This window comes from Passer montanus, unplaced genomic scaffold (assembly GCF_014805655.1).
Source record: "Passer montanus isolate IOZ18808 unplaced genomic scaffold, ASM1480565v1 scaffold103, whole genome shotgun sequence".
Classification (NCBI taxonomy): Eukaryota; Metazoa; Chordata; class Aves; order Passeriformes; family Passeridae; genus Passer; species Passer montanus.
This window is the reverse complement of record NW_024356838.1, coordinates 1,504,787-1,522,651: the sequence shown is the minus strand read 5'-3', so window position 1 is coordinate 1,522,651 and position 17,865 is coordinate 1,504,787. Positions and strand designations below refer to the sequence as shown.

The 17,865-nt window shown below is 41.4% G+C and overlaps 2 protein-coding genes across 5 annotated transcripts in view; both read right to left on the bottom strand.

Annotated features, from left to right (window-relative positions):
- Nucleotides 1–302: 302 nt before the first annotated feature.
- Nucleotides 303–4,513, bottom strand: S1PR1 (sphingosine-1-phosphate receptor 1). The gene is made up of 2 exons (XM_039718123.1): nucleotides 4,363–4,513; nucleotides 303–3,101 (listed from the first exon to the last, which is right to left on the bottom strand). The coding sequence occupies exon 2, from the start codon at nucleotides 2,968–2,970 to the stop codon at nucleotides 1,831–1,833; it is 1,140 nt and encodes a 379-aa protein (XP_039574057.1). The 5' UTR covers nucleotides 2,971–3,101; nucleotides 4,363–4,513; the 3' UTR covers nucleotides 303–1,830.
- Nucleotides 4,514–8,631: 4,118 nt separating this feature from the next.
- LOC120506373 (uncharacterized oxidoreductase ZK1290.5-like) overlaps nucleotides 8,632–17,865 on the bottom strand; it is a 45,607-nt gene continuing 36,373 nt past the window's right edge. For 2 of the 4 annotated variants that reach the window (XM_039717870.1, XM_039717897.1), the window contains 4 exons: nucleotides 16,765–16,947; nucleotides 16,174–16,233; nucleotides 13,802–13,903; nucleotides 8,632–8,915 (listed from right to left, as the gene is read on the bottom strand). In XM_039717870.1, coding sequence (XP_039573804.1) covers nucleotides 13,808–13,903; nucleotides 16,174–16,233; nucleotides 16,765–16,947 — 339 coding nt within the window. In that variant the 3' untranslated portion in view covers nucleotides 8,632–8,915; nucleotides 13,802–13,807. The other 2 variants (XM_039717888.1, XM_039717878.1) reach the window with 2 other exon arrangements.

Sequence of the window (17,865 nt, the reverse complement as noted above, 5' to 3'; positions counted from 1 at the left end):
GTCATGGTAAAACTAGCAACCGTCTGGTTTTCCTTCTGTTGGTACCTCATTGGCTGTCAGAGAAGAATTGCTCTTGTAGAGATTCTTCTAATGGCATTTCAACATGCTGACAAGAAAGTTATAGTTTAAAATTAATTTTGGATTTTACATGACCCTGTGACATTACATGTTATGTCCTCACAGAATGGACTTAATCCCAGCATGTACTAAAACCAAGGAATTCTTTCACTGACTTCTGTGGAAACCACGCATGGCATGAAACCACCACAACAGTATAAAACTGCTAGTAATCTGATCATAGACTCATTTAAAAAATCAGTTTATTAATGTTTAGAAGTCAATAAAGCTATGTGCAAATTGAACAATAAAAGTCAGAAACATTTTAAATACTATTTTTTAAACCAGAAAAAAAAACCCAACAGTTTAATTGCACTGGAAATTTTACTACAAAGGCAATACATTTTCTTTACAAAATACCAGTCCTAGGAGTTGCTGATGACTGTAGATAAGTCAATTGCTCTCAGCTATCCCAGATATACCACATTTGTTATAGTAACACTCTAGGCGCATGAAGACTCCTGTGTCTTATTTACATTGTACACATTCAACCCCATTAGCACAGGTTAGAAAAATAGAGAAGTAAAAATGATGCTGTAAAACAAATACATTCAATTTAACGACAGGTACTTCTTCCATGATAAAATACAGACATCTTTGCTGAAATTATAAACATTAATAAAATGTGCCAAAATGTATTGCATTTTGTTATGGAAGTGCATTTATCTATAGTCATTTCACTTCAACATTCTTTTTATTTTTTCTGAAACCCGACGTACTCTTTTCTGATTTTCCAACTGGTCCTTACTTTTGGAAAGACCGTGAACCTGACACTGAAATACCCCTTCAGTTTTTAGCTCTTCTTACTTAGGCAAAAATCCCACTGTTGTCAATAGTATTTTTTACTATTTTGTAGACTTTCAAGTCATCTTGAAGAGAAATGATATTTAGTTCTTCCTTGCATTTTTCATGATAATGCAGTTTATTTAATGCTATAGAATAAAAAGGCAATCAAAATATGGGGCCAAATGCCCTTCTGAGCTACTCCATTAAATCTGACGCAGTCAATGGAATTGTACAGGCGAAAGTAACTGCAGACTCTAGCTCATGGTCTTCAAATGTAATACAGACTGACAGCAAAAATTCACAGCTATGATCTTGCTAAGTAAAACCCCAAGAGCTTTGGACTCTGCAAACGAAACCTTATGACTTAACTAAAAGCTCTGCAAAATTATGCCAATTATGGTTGTATGTGGTCTAAGTTACATTTGTGTGATCTCCTTCCATGTTATGTACTAAACAAACACACTTCTTACCAACGATACCAGAGCCACCACTAAATTCAGTACAGAAAGATCTTTGTGTCAGTGGTTTGCTGTGAAGAGAAAAAACTTCACATTCTTCTCACAGGGGAAAAAAAAAAAGATTCATTCTCCCTTTCCCTCCTCCCCCTTTCTCTTTCTCTCACACACACCAGGCATCATTTCACCAAGGCATCAGTCTTTCAGAGTTACTAAGGAGATTTCAGGATATGAATGCGCCTGACAATCCTGAGCTGCCTCAGCGCAAAGACAAAACATGCTCCAGGGAAAAAGATTTTCAAGCCAGAACACTGTGTCCCATTTCTTGAACTCCAGCCTCGCAAGTGCACCGTTTGCCTCATTAGAACTAATGCTACTTGCTCACTCAGCCCAACGCTGCTGCTGTGAGCAGGAGGCGTCCCAGCTCCCTGATTTCAGAGGAAGGCTCTGAAATACACCCCCATGGTTACTCCTAAGAAGATGAGGTAACATTGCCCGAAGACATGATGGTTTCCGGATGGTCACCGTCCTCCTTCTGTGGGTGTGAGGAGTTGTCAGACTTACTCCGGCTGAACTCCATCCCCCCAATGATTGGCCGTTTGAATTTGGTCCCAGAATCTGCTGGGGGACATGTGCAGCAGCACAAAATCTTGATGAAAGCCCTCCGCATCTCTTTGTTTGTCAAGGTGTAGATGATAGGGTTCGTGGCTGAATTGAGCACGGCCAGTACTAAGAAATACTCTGCTTTATAGAGGATTGGGCAGGTCTTCACTTTGCACCCCACATCCAGTAAAAGGAGGATGAACAGAGGAGCCCAGCAGGCAATGAAGACACTCAGGACTATGATCACTGTCTTGAGCAAGGCTAGTGACTTTTCTGAGCTCCTGGTAGCTTTGGTAATGTTTTTCCGAAATGTCAGCCTGCGGCTCCTAGTCCTCACCATGGAGTAGATCCTGCAGTAGAGGACCACAATAGATAACAAAAGGCCAGTGAAAACGGTTGTGCAAAAGAGAATATAGTGCTTGTGATAGAGAGGCAGCACGGTGGAGCAGTTGGACAAGAGGTTTTTGCAGTTCCAGCCCATGATCGGGAGCCCCCCAAGGATGGCGGAGATGACCCAGCACGCACTGATCAGCAAGAAGGAGCGGAAGCTGTTGCTGCCATTGTGGAGTTTCATCTTCAGCATGGTGATGTATCTCTCAATGGCAATGGCCAGCAAGCTGAACACAGAAGCTGACAAGGCAACAAACATGCTGCCTTCTCTTACAAACCATTGGTTGGGGGTCAGGCTGTAGGTTTTGTGTCCAGATAGCAGGAGGTTGGCAGTGTAAGCCACACCAGCCAGCAAGTCTGAAAGAGCCAAGTTCCCAATGAAATAGTACATGGGTCTGTGAAACTTCTTGGTTTTCCAGATGGTAAGCAAGACAAAAATGTTCTCTAAGATTATAAAGCAGCAAATGATGATAAAAACCACCGACGTCACTTTAATTCCAGTGTCCACACTCTCATTTAGCTTTCCCGTGTAATTATAATGCTCTTTGATGACATAGTTGACATCGGTGTTGGTGGGGTTGCTGGTGATCTTCTGCGGGGCAGTGGTGCCGGAGTTCATGGTGCCTGGCTGGGGACTGCTCCCCCAGCGGCCACCGGATGGTGACGCCGACCGCAAACCCGGTGGCAGCCCCGCAACTCCTTGGCTCCACAGCCTGCCGGCACTGCTGCACAGCCTCACAAACTGCAGCCCTGAGAACAAGAGGCACAAAACCCAGACTTAAAAGAAGGAAAACAAACAGTGTAGCAAATGATAAAGGGTTTAAGATAATCTGCTGTTTTAACTGTGCATCAGAATTATAAATTATTAATTATAGAATTATAAATTATATTCACAAATGAATCACTTTCATTCAGCTGGTAAAATACCCTTTAAAAGGTGGCTAGGCATATTCAATAGGTAAAGCTAACAAGACAAAAAAAGTTCTGTCATGCAGAACTGAACAAGTTGGAGTCAGCAAGGACTGTATTACCGGACTTCTTCCAGCACAAAAGATCTCAAAGCTCCCCAGCAGTAAGTTCTAGTCTTTTTTCTTCAGTGGGAAATACAACGGCAGAGATTTAAAAAGGGAAAGGGCTCGCTTGATTAGCTTTAACTCTAAATGTATGAAAGTCTGCACAGAAATTACTTGACAGGAGACCCGTATTCTCGTCCAGTAATAAAGTCTGAATCCACTTTGGAAGGGGGTAGTTATGCAATTTACTGATGCCATCTCAAACAGTGGTAAATTCACTGATGTAAATATAAACAAGAGATCATCGCAAAGCTGTAAACAGGTAAGGGGTGCCCTTGCAAAATACAAGAATATACTTTACAAAGCCCACAGCAGTAAAAAGTTCAGACAAATAAGAAAAACATGGAATTAAGCTACAGAGCAAGCCCATTCCATGGGTCTGAACAAAGAATGTCAAAATAACCCCTTGCATTTAAATAACTAGTACTGCAAGCTTTTGAAATTGGCATAATTAAGAAATACGCATATAGAGGAAACCCCCTTTACATAGAAAGGTTTTGTAGTGGACATTTTAAAAGAATTAAACACATAAGATCACGCAAGGAAAGAAGAACAAGCAGATTTGCTAAATTACAGCCTAAGCAGGGCAAGGCAGTGGGTTCGGCTCCCTGCACTATTCCCGAGCTCCAGTCCGCATCGCTCCCGGGCAAAAACTCCCATCGCTCCTGTCCCGCACCGCTCCTGTCCCGCACGGCTCCGGGGCTCAGCCGCGCACCGCTCCGGCTCCGCTCCGGTCTCCACCGAGCGTGGCTCCCGTCCCGCACCGCCTCCGCTGGACGCGGCGCGCAGCCGGGCACCGGCGTCCAGGTAGTTTCCTCCCCACCCCTTCTGTTTTGTTTGGTGGCCCCGGGGGTCGCGGCGATCGGGGGCCGCAGCGCTGGGACTTGAGGCGTCCCCGCGGCGCGGGCAGTGCGCGGCCGCGGCTCCCCGAGCCTTACCTCGCTCAAGCGCGGCGCGGAGCCCACACCGGCCCCGCACATCTTGCGTGCCCGCGGAGCAACTCCGGTGGGCGGGCTGGGGGGCTCGTTGGTTTTAATGTTTCTGCAGCTGCTGCTCTCCACCCCGTTTCCGATTCCCTGTCTCCTCGTGCACGCCCAGCCCGGCCCGGCCGGCCCACCGCCGGCGGGACACCCCCGCCCGCCGCCCCGGCCCTGCCCCGTCCCGCCCGCCGAGGCGTGAGCAGCCGCGGGCGCTGCCGTGCCCGGCTGGCACAGAGCCCGCGGGGCTGCAGCGGGCGGCACGGGCAGGCGTGGGGCGAAGAGCTCCCCCGCGGGACCCCCTCGCCGTGCCGGCCGGGGGACGCGGGGAGGGGACGCCGCGGCTGGGCTCCAGCCGTCCGTGACCTGGGAGCCGCCGCCTCCCGCCACCGGGCGCACCCGGCATTCCGGGGAAGGAGGTGTTGGCACGGCCCGGCTCCGAGCACGGCTCCTGCCCCTCGCGGGGTGCCGGGGGCAGCTTCCCGCCCGCCCGGCTTTCTCGCCCCCCGAGTGGGCACAGAAAGGCTATGGCCAAAGGCAGCATCCTGTACGCCACCTCCGTTCTCCCTCTTAGAGGACAGTGTAAGTCATGTCTAAGGAAACACCTGGAAGAAGCTCTTCCATTTTCTCAGTGCAGCCAAGGTGTGTTTTTGCCGTGGCAGGCCCGGTGGCAGTCACCCGCACTCAGGCCTGCAGAGTGACTCACCAGCGGCTCCCCGGGGAGGCAGCAGCCCGGCAGGGCGAGGATGGTGCCAGGCTGCGCTCTGCGGGGCAGGAGCCAGAACGGGCCCATGGGGGACAAACTCAGTTCATGCCACTGTCAAACAGCACCAGGTGCTGGTGTTTCCACACGAAAAAAAACCCAAACAAACAACCAACAAACAAAATCAAAAAACCAAAATGCAAAAATCCCCCCAAAACCTAAAAACCCCAAAACTAACCTCTAGGTGTTCAGACGATGCTGTAAAACAACTATGTTTCAAAGTATCAAGAAAAGTTTTTAATGGATTTTTTCAGAAACAAAATTGGCAATGGCAACTACTTAACATTGTTACCACTGTAACATTGTATATTCCTTTAAAAAGAAAAAACACACGTTTGGTGTATGTAAAATGCCAGCTCTGGTGTATTCTACCGTTGCACTTACTGCAGAAAATTTCCTCTTCCTTCCTTGCTCTGCTCTTCATAACTCCAAACTGAAATGTAAAATAATATCACAATAGGCCAAAGCACAATATATTGGGTCTTTCAGTTTAAAGCATTTTGCCTGTCAATTGGCTGTAGCAGTTGTTATGGGGAAGCAGCTTTCCTCTGAAAGAAGTACAAGTATTCCACCCTCAGGAAGAGGGTCCCTCTCTTATTTATGCAAATAGTCACACTTCAATTGCTCCACACCTCTCCCAGAATGACTCAGATAAATTACACTGGCAAACTCTTCTACCACAAAGCTAGAAACTTGAAAAGATATTTAGCCTCCTGAGAGGCTGGAGGAAAATACAGCCGTTAAGTCACAACTGTCAGAAAAGGCACATGAGATAAATCATTCTTGAGGTTGACATATGTATCCCCTGCAACTGCCCAACATAGCCCAGATATTTCAAGCTTTCCCCCTTATTTATCTAATAAGTATTTTCTACTAAATACAAGTGCATTCATCAGGCATTTTCTTCTAGAAAATAATTCTCACATAATTTTAAGTAAGAGGAACATATTAAAGGAACATGCTTTAATTAAAGGATAGAATGATTCAGGGTTTCATTAGTCAGATGTGCAAGCTTTCATGTCCAGGCTATTGGTTACCAGCTGACAGGATACCAGCTCAGAGATGTGACATCCAGCAAATTAATTGTCAGAGGCTGTGTAAAATCACAGAACCATAGAATGGTTTGGGTTGGAATGGACCTTAAAGATCACCCACTTCCTATTCCATTAGCATGGGTAGGGGCACCTCCCACTAGACCAGGATGCTCAAAGCCCCATCCAACCTAGCCTTGAACACTTCCAGTGATGGGCACATCCCCCCTTTCTGTGGGCAACCTGCTCCAGGGCCTCACCCCCCTCACAGCAAAGAAATTCTTATCAATATTGAAACTCAGCCCACTGTCTTTCAGTTTGAAACCATTCTCTTGTCCTGACACTACATGCTCTTGTAAAAAGTCCCTTCCCAGCTTTCCTGTAGGGCCCCCTTTATATACTTAAGCACCACAAGAAAGTAACCCCAGAGCCTTCTCTTCTCCAGACTGAACAAACCCAGCTCTCTCAGCCTTTCCTCGTAAGAGGTGCTCCAGCCCTGTGATCATTATTTGTATCTTTCCTCCAGACCTGCCCTGACCATGTCTGGTCCATGTCTTTCCTGTGCTGAGAACCCCAGAGCTGGACACAGCACTGCAGGTGGGGTCTGGCCAGAGAGGAGCAGAGGAACAGAATCCCCTCCCTTGACCTGCTGCCCACACTCCTTATGGTGCAGCCTAGCATACAATTGTCTTTCTGGGCTGCAAACTCACACTGCAGGGTCATGTCCAGCCTCTTATTCACCAGCACCCCCAAGTACTTCACCTCAGCCTCTCTCAGCCTACAGTGATACAGGGAGTTGCCCCAACCCAGGTGCAGCACTGGGCAAAATATGCAGGTATTTTCAGTTCCATTCTAAAATGTGGGTACTTGTATCACAAAAAGCATCAATAAACTTAGATGACCACACACATTACAGCCTTCTTGACATCTTGGCAGTGAGGAAACTGAAATATAGCTTCTTCAAATGGAGCCAGATCAGCTGGATTTGCACTGAAGGCTGTCTAAACCCTCAGAGAAGATAGGTTAACATAGTTCAACTGCACAGGTTCTAACCTGCTTACAAGGGCTGAAACACAAACAGGACTCAGGTTGGTTCAGCCATCTCTACCAAAACTGTAGTTGCTGGTGTTTAGCAAGGGGGTTTACACCAGGGTTATACTCCAGCCTCACCCTGAGAACAAGCCATCAACAGAATGAGAACTCTTCTCAGTACCTCTCCAACTGCCTTGTCCACTTCCACTACAGAAATCCAGTGTATGCATGGCTCCTTTGAGAACTCAATTCTGGAACTGCCTATGGTCAGAATAAGGAGAAAGAACAACACAATGTTATTCATACATTTCAGAAATAACCAGAATGCAGGTCTCTGTCAAATGCCAGCAGGAAGGCTGCGCACATCAGGACACCAAACAGACACATAACAGATACCTCACCTGGCTAAACTGGTTAAAAATGTTCTGCACCATGTCTACTAGCATAGAGAGACAGACACATTTTTCACAGGGGTCCTGATATGCTCTCAGGTAGTTTTCAGGATGAGCAGAAACTCATATTCTATGGAATGTCATGAACAACAACAAACTAATACTGACTGTGTGTGACAGCCAAAGTTCTTGTGGAACTTCCAGTGAGAGCTTAGTGTGGTAGGGATTGCAGAAACCTGGCTAGTCACAGAGCAATTTCCTTGCAGGAAAATCCTTTGATCTTGTCAGAAAAGAAGCTGTAAGCTGGGGTCCACCCAATGCCTGCATATCAAAAGACTGGTGGCCTCTGACACCACCAGACCCAACTCTCCCAGTGCAGTTGGACAACTCACAATTGCATCAGAGGAGTGTCTGAACACTATCCATCTTGAAAAGATAGTGACAATCCCTGCAAGAGAGATTAGCAAAGGATTTTTCTCCAACACGTCATTCTTCTTTTCAAAAGTCTTTGTCCATATAAGCTAAAACTACTTTTATTCATCCTGATGCAACTTAGGTCACAAAGTGAGCCATTCCTCTCTGAAGTGCTGGGTCATGACAGATCTGTGAAGCAGTACCAGAGTGCAGGTTTGGTCACCAAGAAAGTATCAAGAATGGCCTGCAGAATCCCCCAAAATTCTCACGACTAGAAGAAATAAAAAAGTTGGATTCGTTATTCTGCTGCAATCTCTGAACAAATATTCCATATTTTGAATCATTTGTCAAGATTTACAGGCATTGTAGCATGCTCTTATGTGCCTTCAAGTAATTGATACTTTTCAAAATCTGTAAGGAAAAAAATACGCCTAATTAATGTGTTCAAATGGGTTCAAATGACACCTTAAATTAAGTACATGCAGGCAGAAGAAAATTATAATATTGTGAGATAAATCAACCCATACTGGGAGACTATACCAGAAAGTTCTAAGAGAGCAAAGAAGACACTGAAAGTATTTCTGTATCTGTAAGAAAGTTACAAAGAGTAAATTAAATTATTTTATTAATTTGTTAACATAAGAGTAACTACAAACCATTTATACTGATTCTTGAGTATACTGAGTACCTAAGAAAACAATTCAGATTTATTGTTCAGTTTAAAATTAATTAATGTTTCAGTTACATCACTTTTCCAGTTTAGAATAATCTGGTTTTAAATTATTCTTTCCACAGGGAATAGGTTTGATGAATTAATTTTCTGTTGATATTCACAGTGTTCCAAAATTCCATATCTTCTTTCCTCAGATTAGAATCAAAAACCTGGTATGGAGAAAAAAAAAATGTCACAAGAATATTGCAAAGATTAAAGAACACATATTTTTTCAGTATTAGTATTCTATAACTTAGATGGTCTGGTTTTCTGTTATTGATATTGATAAATAATATTAATTAAATGGCCTTTGTTGTTTAAAAAGGCAATTGTAAAAGTTTACTATATTCATTTTTGTGAGAATCTGCACTTTATTTTTGGCCCACTAAGGTGAATAAATATATTATTAGGAAAAGGTTTAAAAATTCAATTGTAAAAAGTTTACTATATTCATTTTTGTGAGAATCTGCACTTTATTTTTAGCCCACTAAACTGAATATATTATTAGGAAAAGCTCAAGTCTGAAGGGAAAGAACTGAAGTAGTTGAGAAAGTGACATGCAATAGTTTGCATGGATATCATTGTACCCAAAAGTCTAACACACTTTAATATATGGAGCAACCCTTAAAGGATGATAAAACTGCTAATATACTCTTGAACTTCCTACTAGAAGTTCAGCTACAGAAGGTTTCTCAAAGGGCAGTGGCTGGCCAGGATGACACACAGGACCTGGGCACAGAGAGCTCTGCTGCAGCCGGTCCCTGCCGGGCCCGTCGGAGCAGCACATCCACAGCTCCGGCCTCACCCTGCAGAGGGACACACGGCACAGCACCGGGACACAGGCCGGGCACTCAGCACCTTCTTTCCAGTGTGTACACATCTTACTGGAGGCTGCAAAAAGGTCAAAAACTAGGTACAGAAAAAGTCTCCCAACACAGCAACACAAAAATTTATCAGAAGGTTGGCTCATCTGTTATTTTTACCCAATGCCCAATAGGGACAGGTGAGCTTCAAAGCTTTGGGAGTGGTGTGGCAAGGTGGAAAGAGTTAACTGCCTTGGATTCAATCAGTAGCAGCAAGAGCTACACCACCTTTACCCCCATTTTCAAAAGCATGGGTTAACCACAGAGGTGTGAATATTACGCAGTCTGCTTGGTCTGGTAGATTTGTGAACTTACCAGTATTACACATGCTACTCATAAAATAATGCCTTGGAAGTCATGTTGGGGGGACAGGCGTGATAGGAACACTTCTGCAGCCTGATTATAAAAAAATTGCTGAATATTCAGTTTAAAAACCCATTTCCATTATTTTCCTATGAAACATTCTTAGGTGCCTTCATCTACAATAATATAAGAGATGAAAACCAGAAAGAAGCAAGAAAAATAGGAGAGGGAGTTACTCAGAGTCAGGCAGGAAGCTACTTGGCTGCACAGAAAATGGCCTCACCCTTTCCACTGACTTTTAGTTTATATTTTTCTTTTCCTTATTTGTTTCAAGAGTTTCCTTTCATTAGGAGTCACAGAGCTCTTCCACAGGCAGCTGACTGCATTTAGGTAGATAGCACTGATAAATTGCATCTTATTTTAAGTAATGGTTTATCTCAACTGAAAAGGAGTGTCCCAATCAGTCACTGCCATAAATGACATAATGATAGGGAAGAAAAAGTGCCTTCAGTTTTCTGGTGTATTCCCTGATCCTACTGGCAAGGTGATGGGTTACAAAGATTAAATGGATGCATTGATGCATCCTGAAAAGGGTCACTGTAGAAAGGTGAACAAATTTTCTCTCCAGGGGAAGTTTGTTTTACAGAAATAAGAACAGGAGGAAGAATTTCAACCCTAGGGAAGAATATGCATATAATTCCAAGAATTCACTTGAGGGATAAATTCTGAGTTTAAAACAAAGCAAAATCTTATAAAATGAGCACCTCCAGGCTAACTGACCAAAGAATAAATAAAAAACAGAAAAACTTTCTGGGCTTGTATGTCCAGCACTTTATACCCTTTTGATCTTCTGTGTTTCTTGTAATAAATTACTCCTCTCTGCTATTCCTAAATCTCATTAGTGTTCACTTGTCAATTTCTTATTAGTTGTCTTTGACCAATGTTGGAAGTACTTTAGAAAGGTTCATTTAGATGTGGTGATGTGGACTTACTCTTAAGCAGCCTTTGCTTAAGAAGAAAATTATTACTGCCAGAGTAATGCCAATGTAGTTGTAGATAGGGGCATAAAACATGAATCCACCAAGTCTGTCTTTCCTTCTGCAACCTCACCAAAAGTAAAAGAGGAGTTGCTCAATGATTCTAAATTAATAAACATGATGCAAAACTTTTGAATACCACAGTCAAAGGAAGAGGCTTCAGTGATCTATCCCAAGGCCACAGGAGATAACAGGGTTTCAGTCTCTTGGGCAATTATAGCTTCTAACAGAAAACAATGGCTATTAGTGAGGCACAATGTGCAAAACTGCTCATCACACCTGGGAGAAAGATAGCTTGGGTCAGCTGAGTCCCAGCACTTAAAATCTTGTGTCGTCTCAAATTACACCTCACTTAGTACATAGCTAAAATTAAACTCTTCTGTAGTTCTAAAGGCACTAATTGGCAGCAATGGAAATTCTAGGAAAGATTACAAAATAATAAACAAAAAACCCCACCACAGAAAAAACTCCTGAACCAACAAGAATTCACCCTGAATGTAATTAGAAAAGTATCAGATTAAAACTGTAACTTGCCATAGCTACTCCTTAAGAAGAATGCTTTTTTAGTAATACTATTCCTAATAATTCCTCTCATTACTCACTGAACTGCTAGGATACCATGACCTAGCCTGAGAAAATGGTGGCTTGCCCTCTTCACAAATGCAGGTGCAGACACCAAAAACATTGTAAAATCTCTGACAAAAGGAGCACTGAAATATATTAACGAACTCACAGCCATTCTCACACATTCTCCTATGTGGGGCAAGAAAATCTGGTTTAATTCCAATTAGCTCAGAACAGGGAGGTGATCAGTCAGAATCAAGTGTAAAAACCCAAAGGTGTTCTAAGCATAGAGCTCTAGCCATGTAATCCTAACTGACACTGTTCTGGTAACCCTGGAGCTAGAATTTGCTAGCCTATATAAAGATTTGGTTCCTTTGACACATCATTATGTTTTAAGCAGTATGTGGATGTGATGTCTGTTCCTTCAGAGAGAACTAGAGGTGAAACTCCAACCTGTGTTTTGTAAATTCTTAGGAAGTCATCACTGCCGAAAGCCGTATTTAGGAAATATCAGGCATATGACTCACTTCTAGTCCTTGTTTCACTAATTCAGACACACTGTGAAGGAAGGAGTCCCTCAACAGCACAGTTCAATTTTTTTTTCATACTGCTTCATTGTTCTTTTCAAAAGCAGTATTAGCTGAGAGCCACTGGTAGAAAGGTTTATTTCTGGACAATCTTTCCAATTTTCATTTAGTCATTGCCACAGTTTTATGCAAAAGCTAAAAGAAATACCTAAAATTACATTAGTTTTATAAATGAGCCTTACTATCTGGAACTATTGAACCCCTCATCACACAGCAGAGCCAGGTACAGGGCAGTTCTGTGACACCTACAGTGGCATTCCCAGGTATTGGAGCCCCCCAGACTGCAGGCCATGCTTGAAACTAGAAAATAACCTTGCTCTGGAGATTGTGTATATTTCTCAGAACACCACACTGTGCAGGGATTAGTGAGCAGCACTTCATAAAATACCTTGCTTTTCATAGAAATTATTCTAAAGGCAAATCTAGACAAATTTTTGTGGACAAGTTTACCAGAAAAAAACTAGACAATACTTCTGAGGAGTTGTTATCTAAAAGGTAAATTTGTCTGGATTTTAGCCAAGCTGTATAGAAGCTCTACACTTTGAGGACAAACAATGCAGGCTAGAATATGTGATTGCTGTAAGCCACTTCTTGATAAAAAGTTAAGGAGCTTTGTTTCACAATATGACTAAAGCAGAACAGCACTGGGAAAACTGCCTCAGGAAGTCCACACACAATATAAATCATAATCAGATTTTCCATACCTTTCTAGACACAGGAACTCCTAAAATATCAAGCCAATGCGACTACAAGTTGAATACTAAGCCAATAGATTCTGCAGGCATATTTCTCAAAACAGATCTGTGAGCTACATTTATCCATATTAATCTCTCTATAGAGATACCTATTTTATACAAAAATCTGAGGAACTGTATAGTCTCTTAATGGGATGTCCTGAACAAACCCAAAATGAAATCTAAACTAATTCTCACAAAAAGCTACAAAAAACTCACCCCCATTTCCAGTAAGTAATAACAAAGATGTCTTTTTGGTTCATGGAACTTGCTGCTCATCTCTCAGCCTTGTGAACAGTTTATTTGTACCTGGACTTGTCTGGAAAGATTTCTACTTTGTTCTATCTACAGGCTAGTAACTAATATGCATAGAAATCTCTGAGTCAATGCCATAGTAATGCTGTGATATGTATAAAACTCTTTTGGTGATGCTCAGATATTGTGTATTAAAATGAGATTGTATTTTTGATGGAGATTTACAATATATTTACAACATAAATACTGTTATGATAATGGCATTAACTTTTTTTTTTTAAATCCAGCTTTTTCTTCTTCATATATTGTATCTCTCTAACAAAGTACTTGAAAAATTATTTCATACCCAACACCTATATTGCACACTAACACTTTTATCCTGTATTTTTCAGGGAGTATCTCCTCATTTGAATTAAACAGCCTGATGCTGTTTAATATATAAAGAGTGCGTGGTATAAATAGGAGTCTTTGCATGGACTTCAATGGACTGAGGAACAGCATTAGAGATGGAAATCTAAAATCTCTTTGAGGGTTGTACAAAAGTGCTACCCTCAAAAATATCTTTTGTCTGTTGCCAATGTTAAGGATTTCAAATCATTGATCATTATTAGCAGACATCACTATCTTGATTAGATTCTCACTGTAACCTTCTCTGAATTAAAATTACATGGTGTGACTCACTGATCCCCTAGAAAGCAAAGAAAAGCTCAAACCTTGATTCACACAATAAAACTTGGATCCCAGGAAACATGTCTCCCATCATGCATTCCATTCAGAATTTCAACATCATCTTCTGCTATTGTAAAATCAAACACCTGTGGGAATGCATATATAGTTAACATCATGAACACAGACAGAATCAACAACCTCAGATATATTCTAGTATTTAACCGATTCATTTAAACATTCATTTAAATGTGAGGCCCCATGAACACAGACAGAATCAACAACCTCAGATATATTCTAGTATTTAACTGACCAAGATTCATTTAAATGTGAGGCCAAATTTTTATATATTTTTCCTTTGGAAAATTCTTACATTTTGTCATAGAAAAATACTCCATCAAGCTGACAGGCTCCATTGGGTCTTTTGCTCCTTTAGTGACTCATGTTTATTTGCAGACTATGTTAAGATGGTTTTGTAGCACTCTGGCCTCAGGCAAGGATCCAAGACAAGAGTAGTATCAAAGCTGGTTTTGACAGCACTCTCTATTGTCACTGCCAGAGGTAGGTATAGGAATACCTTGACAGCCATCTCTTTGGAAGAATGAGCTCAGTATTTCACTGACATCCCAATGTTCAGTTTAGAGTGTTACAGTTCTCTTTCTCAGAACTTTAGACAAAGAGAAATTTTAGAAGGTATCAGGACATTCACAAAGCTAACAAGCCAAAGGCTGTGTCTGTCGTTTCTATGACTCTACTTTGACAAAATTCTCACAAACCAGCTAAATACAGAAAAAGTGCTACAGTGCCTCAGCACTAATTCAAACTTGAAAGCAATCACCTGTCTTAAAACACAGGTTCTTACAGCCACTGCCTTCTCCTGTGGCCATACCTGTAATGTGAATTATGGTGTCAGTGCTTTCTTAGCAGGTGTCCTACTGAGACATTATGATCAAGAAGTTGCTTCTGTTCTCTTTGTTAGAGCTCCTCTGTGCTCAGTAAAAAGATTCTGTGGAGCCTGAACTGTAGCCAAATGAGCTCCTCCCATCCTGCATTATCCAGCAACCACTGTTTCTGGTATGATCCTTGTAGTCAAATTTCAGTGCTCTTTCAAGCCTTTTAAGCTTAAACCAGAGACCAGTCCCAGAACTAGAAACCCTATGTATGATATACTGAGGGTTTAATGAGGACCAGCTTGACCAGAAGTGGCAGAGACTCAGGCTAACACAGAAACACGAGGGAAAGAAAAAGAAGGGAGGTGTGATAAACAATACTCAATGACTGTGCCAGTTCTTTCCTCTCTCCATCCTAAATGTTTTAAGTTTGGATTGTAACACGTTCCCTGAGTTGTGTGAAATGAATTGGTGGTGCCATAGAGTAAACTCTGTACAAAATAAAATTAATCTGGATTTCAAATGTTATTGAGGAAAATAAAAGTATAAGGAAGGATTTTCTAACTGGTTTTGTTCTCTGATCTGGTTCCCAATACAGTAGCACAAGCAGCTGTGCTTGTACCACAGAAGGCAGTGTGAATGTCAGAATAAACAGTCAAGGCAGGAGCTGTATAAACAGGCATGGCCACCAGCAGAAATTCTCATTACATGTATATGGATTCACACCTCCACACACACACACACAGAAGGATAGAAACAGCAGATGGAAGATTCCTGTCTTCTTGCAAAGTTTCTTCCAGATTTGCCACAGCAGTTCATACCCCTATGATATTTTTGGAAATAAGTTGTGGTTTTACCTACCCTAAAGAAAGAACACTTTCAGATTAGAGAAACAGAGACACAAAGCAAGTAATGAATTAAAAGCATTTGGTATGAAAATAAAATTTTAAAAAAGGTGCTGGGGAGGAATCATACTCATTCAATCTCGTTCATTTCCACTTTTCTTTCTCCAGCCTCTTCATGCTGGGACCTTTTCTGCACATTGAGTAGAAGGAGAAGGGAGGGTAAGAGTCAGGACAGGCAGGACTGATTTCCTTGGAAGGTCTTTATGTTGGAGCTATCCCCAAATGAGTTTTAAAGCTTTCATAAACTGTTATGCACAGCATCCAAACTCCTTCCATTTGACCTGTGTGTCTATCACAAAAAAAATGTAACCATAAACAGATTAGTATTCTAACACCAGACAGGTAATAACTAGAACTATTAATTACAAAAATCAACTACAAAAGGTCTTCTATGGATTTTTCCTCATACACAGTGATTAGTTCTCCACGTCTTTTCTGATATTTGTGAGTTATAGTTTTTTTCATACATTGTGGTCATTTCATGGTACCATCATTTGCCAATTCTGACTGAGTTACCCCAGTATCTGGGAAGGAAAACTGGGAAGGAAAATGGGAAGTAAACCCAAAATATTAAAAACTCTTTACTGGATGTTAGCCAGGCTTGAGTGCACAACCAAATCTTACCTTGCAGTTTTCCTCTATCCGTTCTGCCTTTGTTGACTTTGGAATAGTGACAATCCCATTCTGAAAATAATTATGTTTTTCATCAATAAAATTTGCAGATTTTAAGAAAATTATCTATCTTCAGGCCATTACAATAAATTCCTTACATCTTCTGAGGTTCTAATTTAATTTTCTGGAGGATACTGACATTTTTCCATGTAATTTGCAACTGCAGTTATATACACTGTGTTGATTTCCCACACACTACATGGTTTATATCAACTTAATACATTATTTCATTGCTTATTACTTTATATTCAGTGACAGAAATGGAATTATGAGGAATGCTGCTTGTAACATTTACTTTGGAGTAATTTCTTAGTGGTGGCTATTATTCTCTACAACCGGATCATTTATAGTAATTAATATTTTAAATACTGGCACGATTTATGTACTATATTCTAAATTTCCAGTACAGCCACCAGTTCACACAATATCAATATACTGAAAGCAGAAATACCTTCTGTATAAATTCTGGTTTGATGCACAAACCCCAAACTATTTGGATCTTTTTCCTGAGAAAGAAGACACATTTTTATTACCACCCATTACCTGTATGCTCCAGCGTATGCAAATCTGTGCTGGAGTTCTGCCATATTTCTTTGCCAGCTGAATGACAGTGGGATGGGTGAGTGCTTCACCTTTGGCTAAAGGACAGTAGCCTTCAAAAACAATATCTCTGCTCCTACAATAATCAACCAGCTCCTGAGGTCTTTGGAAAGGGTGGTATTCAACCTTAGATCAACAGAAATAAACTTTTAGTAAAAAATTCTGAAAATAAATTTAATAGAAAACATCAATGAAAATTAAAATAATTTCTCTCCTGTTTTAAAAATAGAACATGAGTGAAGTCATTGCTTCTGGGCAGTAGATGTAAGGTATTAGTTTTAGAAGATACATGAAGGGTATTAATCACATATTTTACCAGTAATTGGCACAAAAGTTAACTGTATTTTATGTTTCCCTCAGAAACAAGGTGCAGTTCTCTGCCTGACCTGCAGCTGGACTTTCACTACTGCTCTATTTTTAAGAAATATATACAAATGCACAGTGGAAGCCAGCATCAGGTCATTTTTACTGGTACTTTGAGACTACTTTCTCTTCCCCAAATCTATGTCTCTTCCTGCTTCTTTACTAATTATTCTTTCTAATGATCTTTGAGTTGCCCAAGCAAGGGGAGGGGGCTGAGCAGAGGCTGGGTTTGCAAGCGACCAGCCAGAACAATTTTCTTAGGGTGAGGACATGACCTTGGAAGCAAAGCCTGTTGGCATGGATTGCACATGGCAAATTCTGTATTCTGTGTGGTGTCACCATCAGGTTGTGCAGGGAAGCAATTACATTGTGGACTTGATGTGTGAAGGAGATCCTTTGTAGGAAGGAAGATCACAAATTGCCAAGAACCGGTTAAAAGAGGAAAAGTAACAAGCTACAAAGACACAGTTGTTGGGAGCAAAAGGAAAAAGAAGTTCTTGGACAGTAATAATCTCAGAGGAGAGACATATTCTGGCATGTAGCTAAAACCAGAAAAGAAACTCTGTGATGTTCCTTAATAAGTTATTTAAATATGTATTTCACAGTCTATTCATTGTAAGAAGCATACATTACTCTGCATTTAGATGAAAGTGAATAGTATTTTCTTTAACAAAATACAAA

Bases quoted from the DNA above. Each gene is read 5' to 3' on its own strand.
- S1PR1 (XM_039718123.1), bottom strand. From the start codon at position 2,970: ATGAACTCCGGCACCACTGCCCCGCAGAAGATCACCAGCAACCCCACC.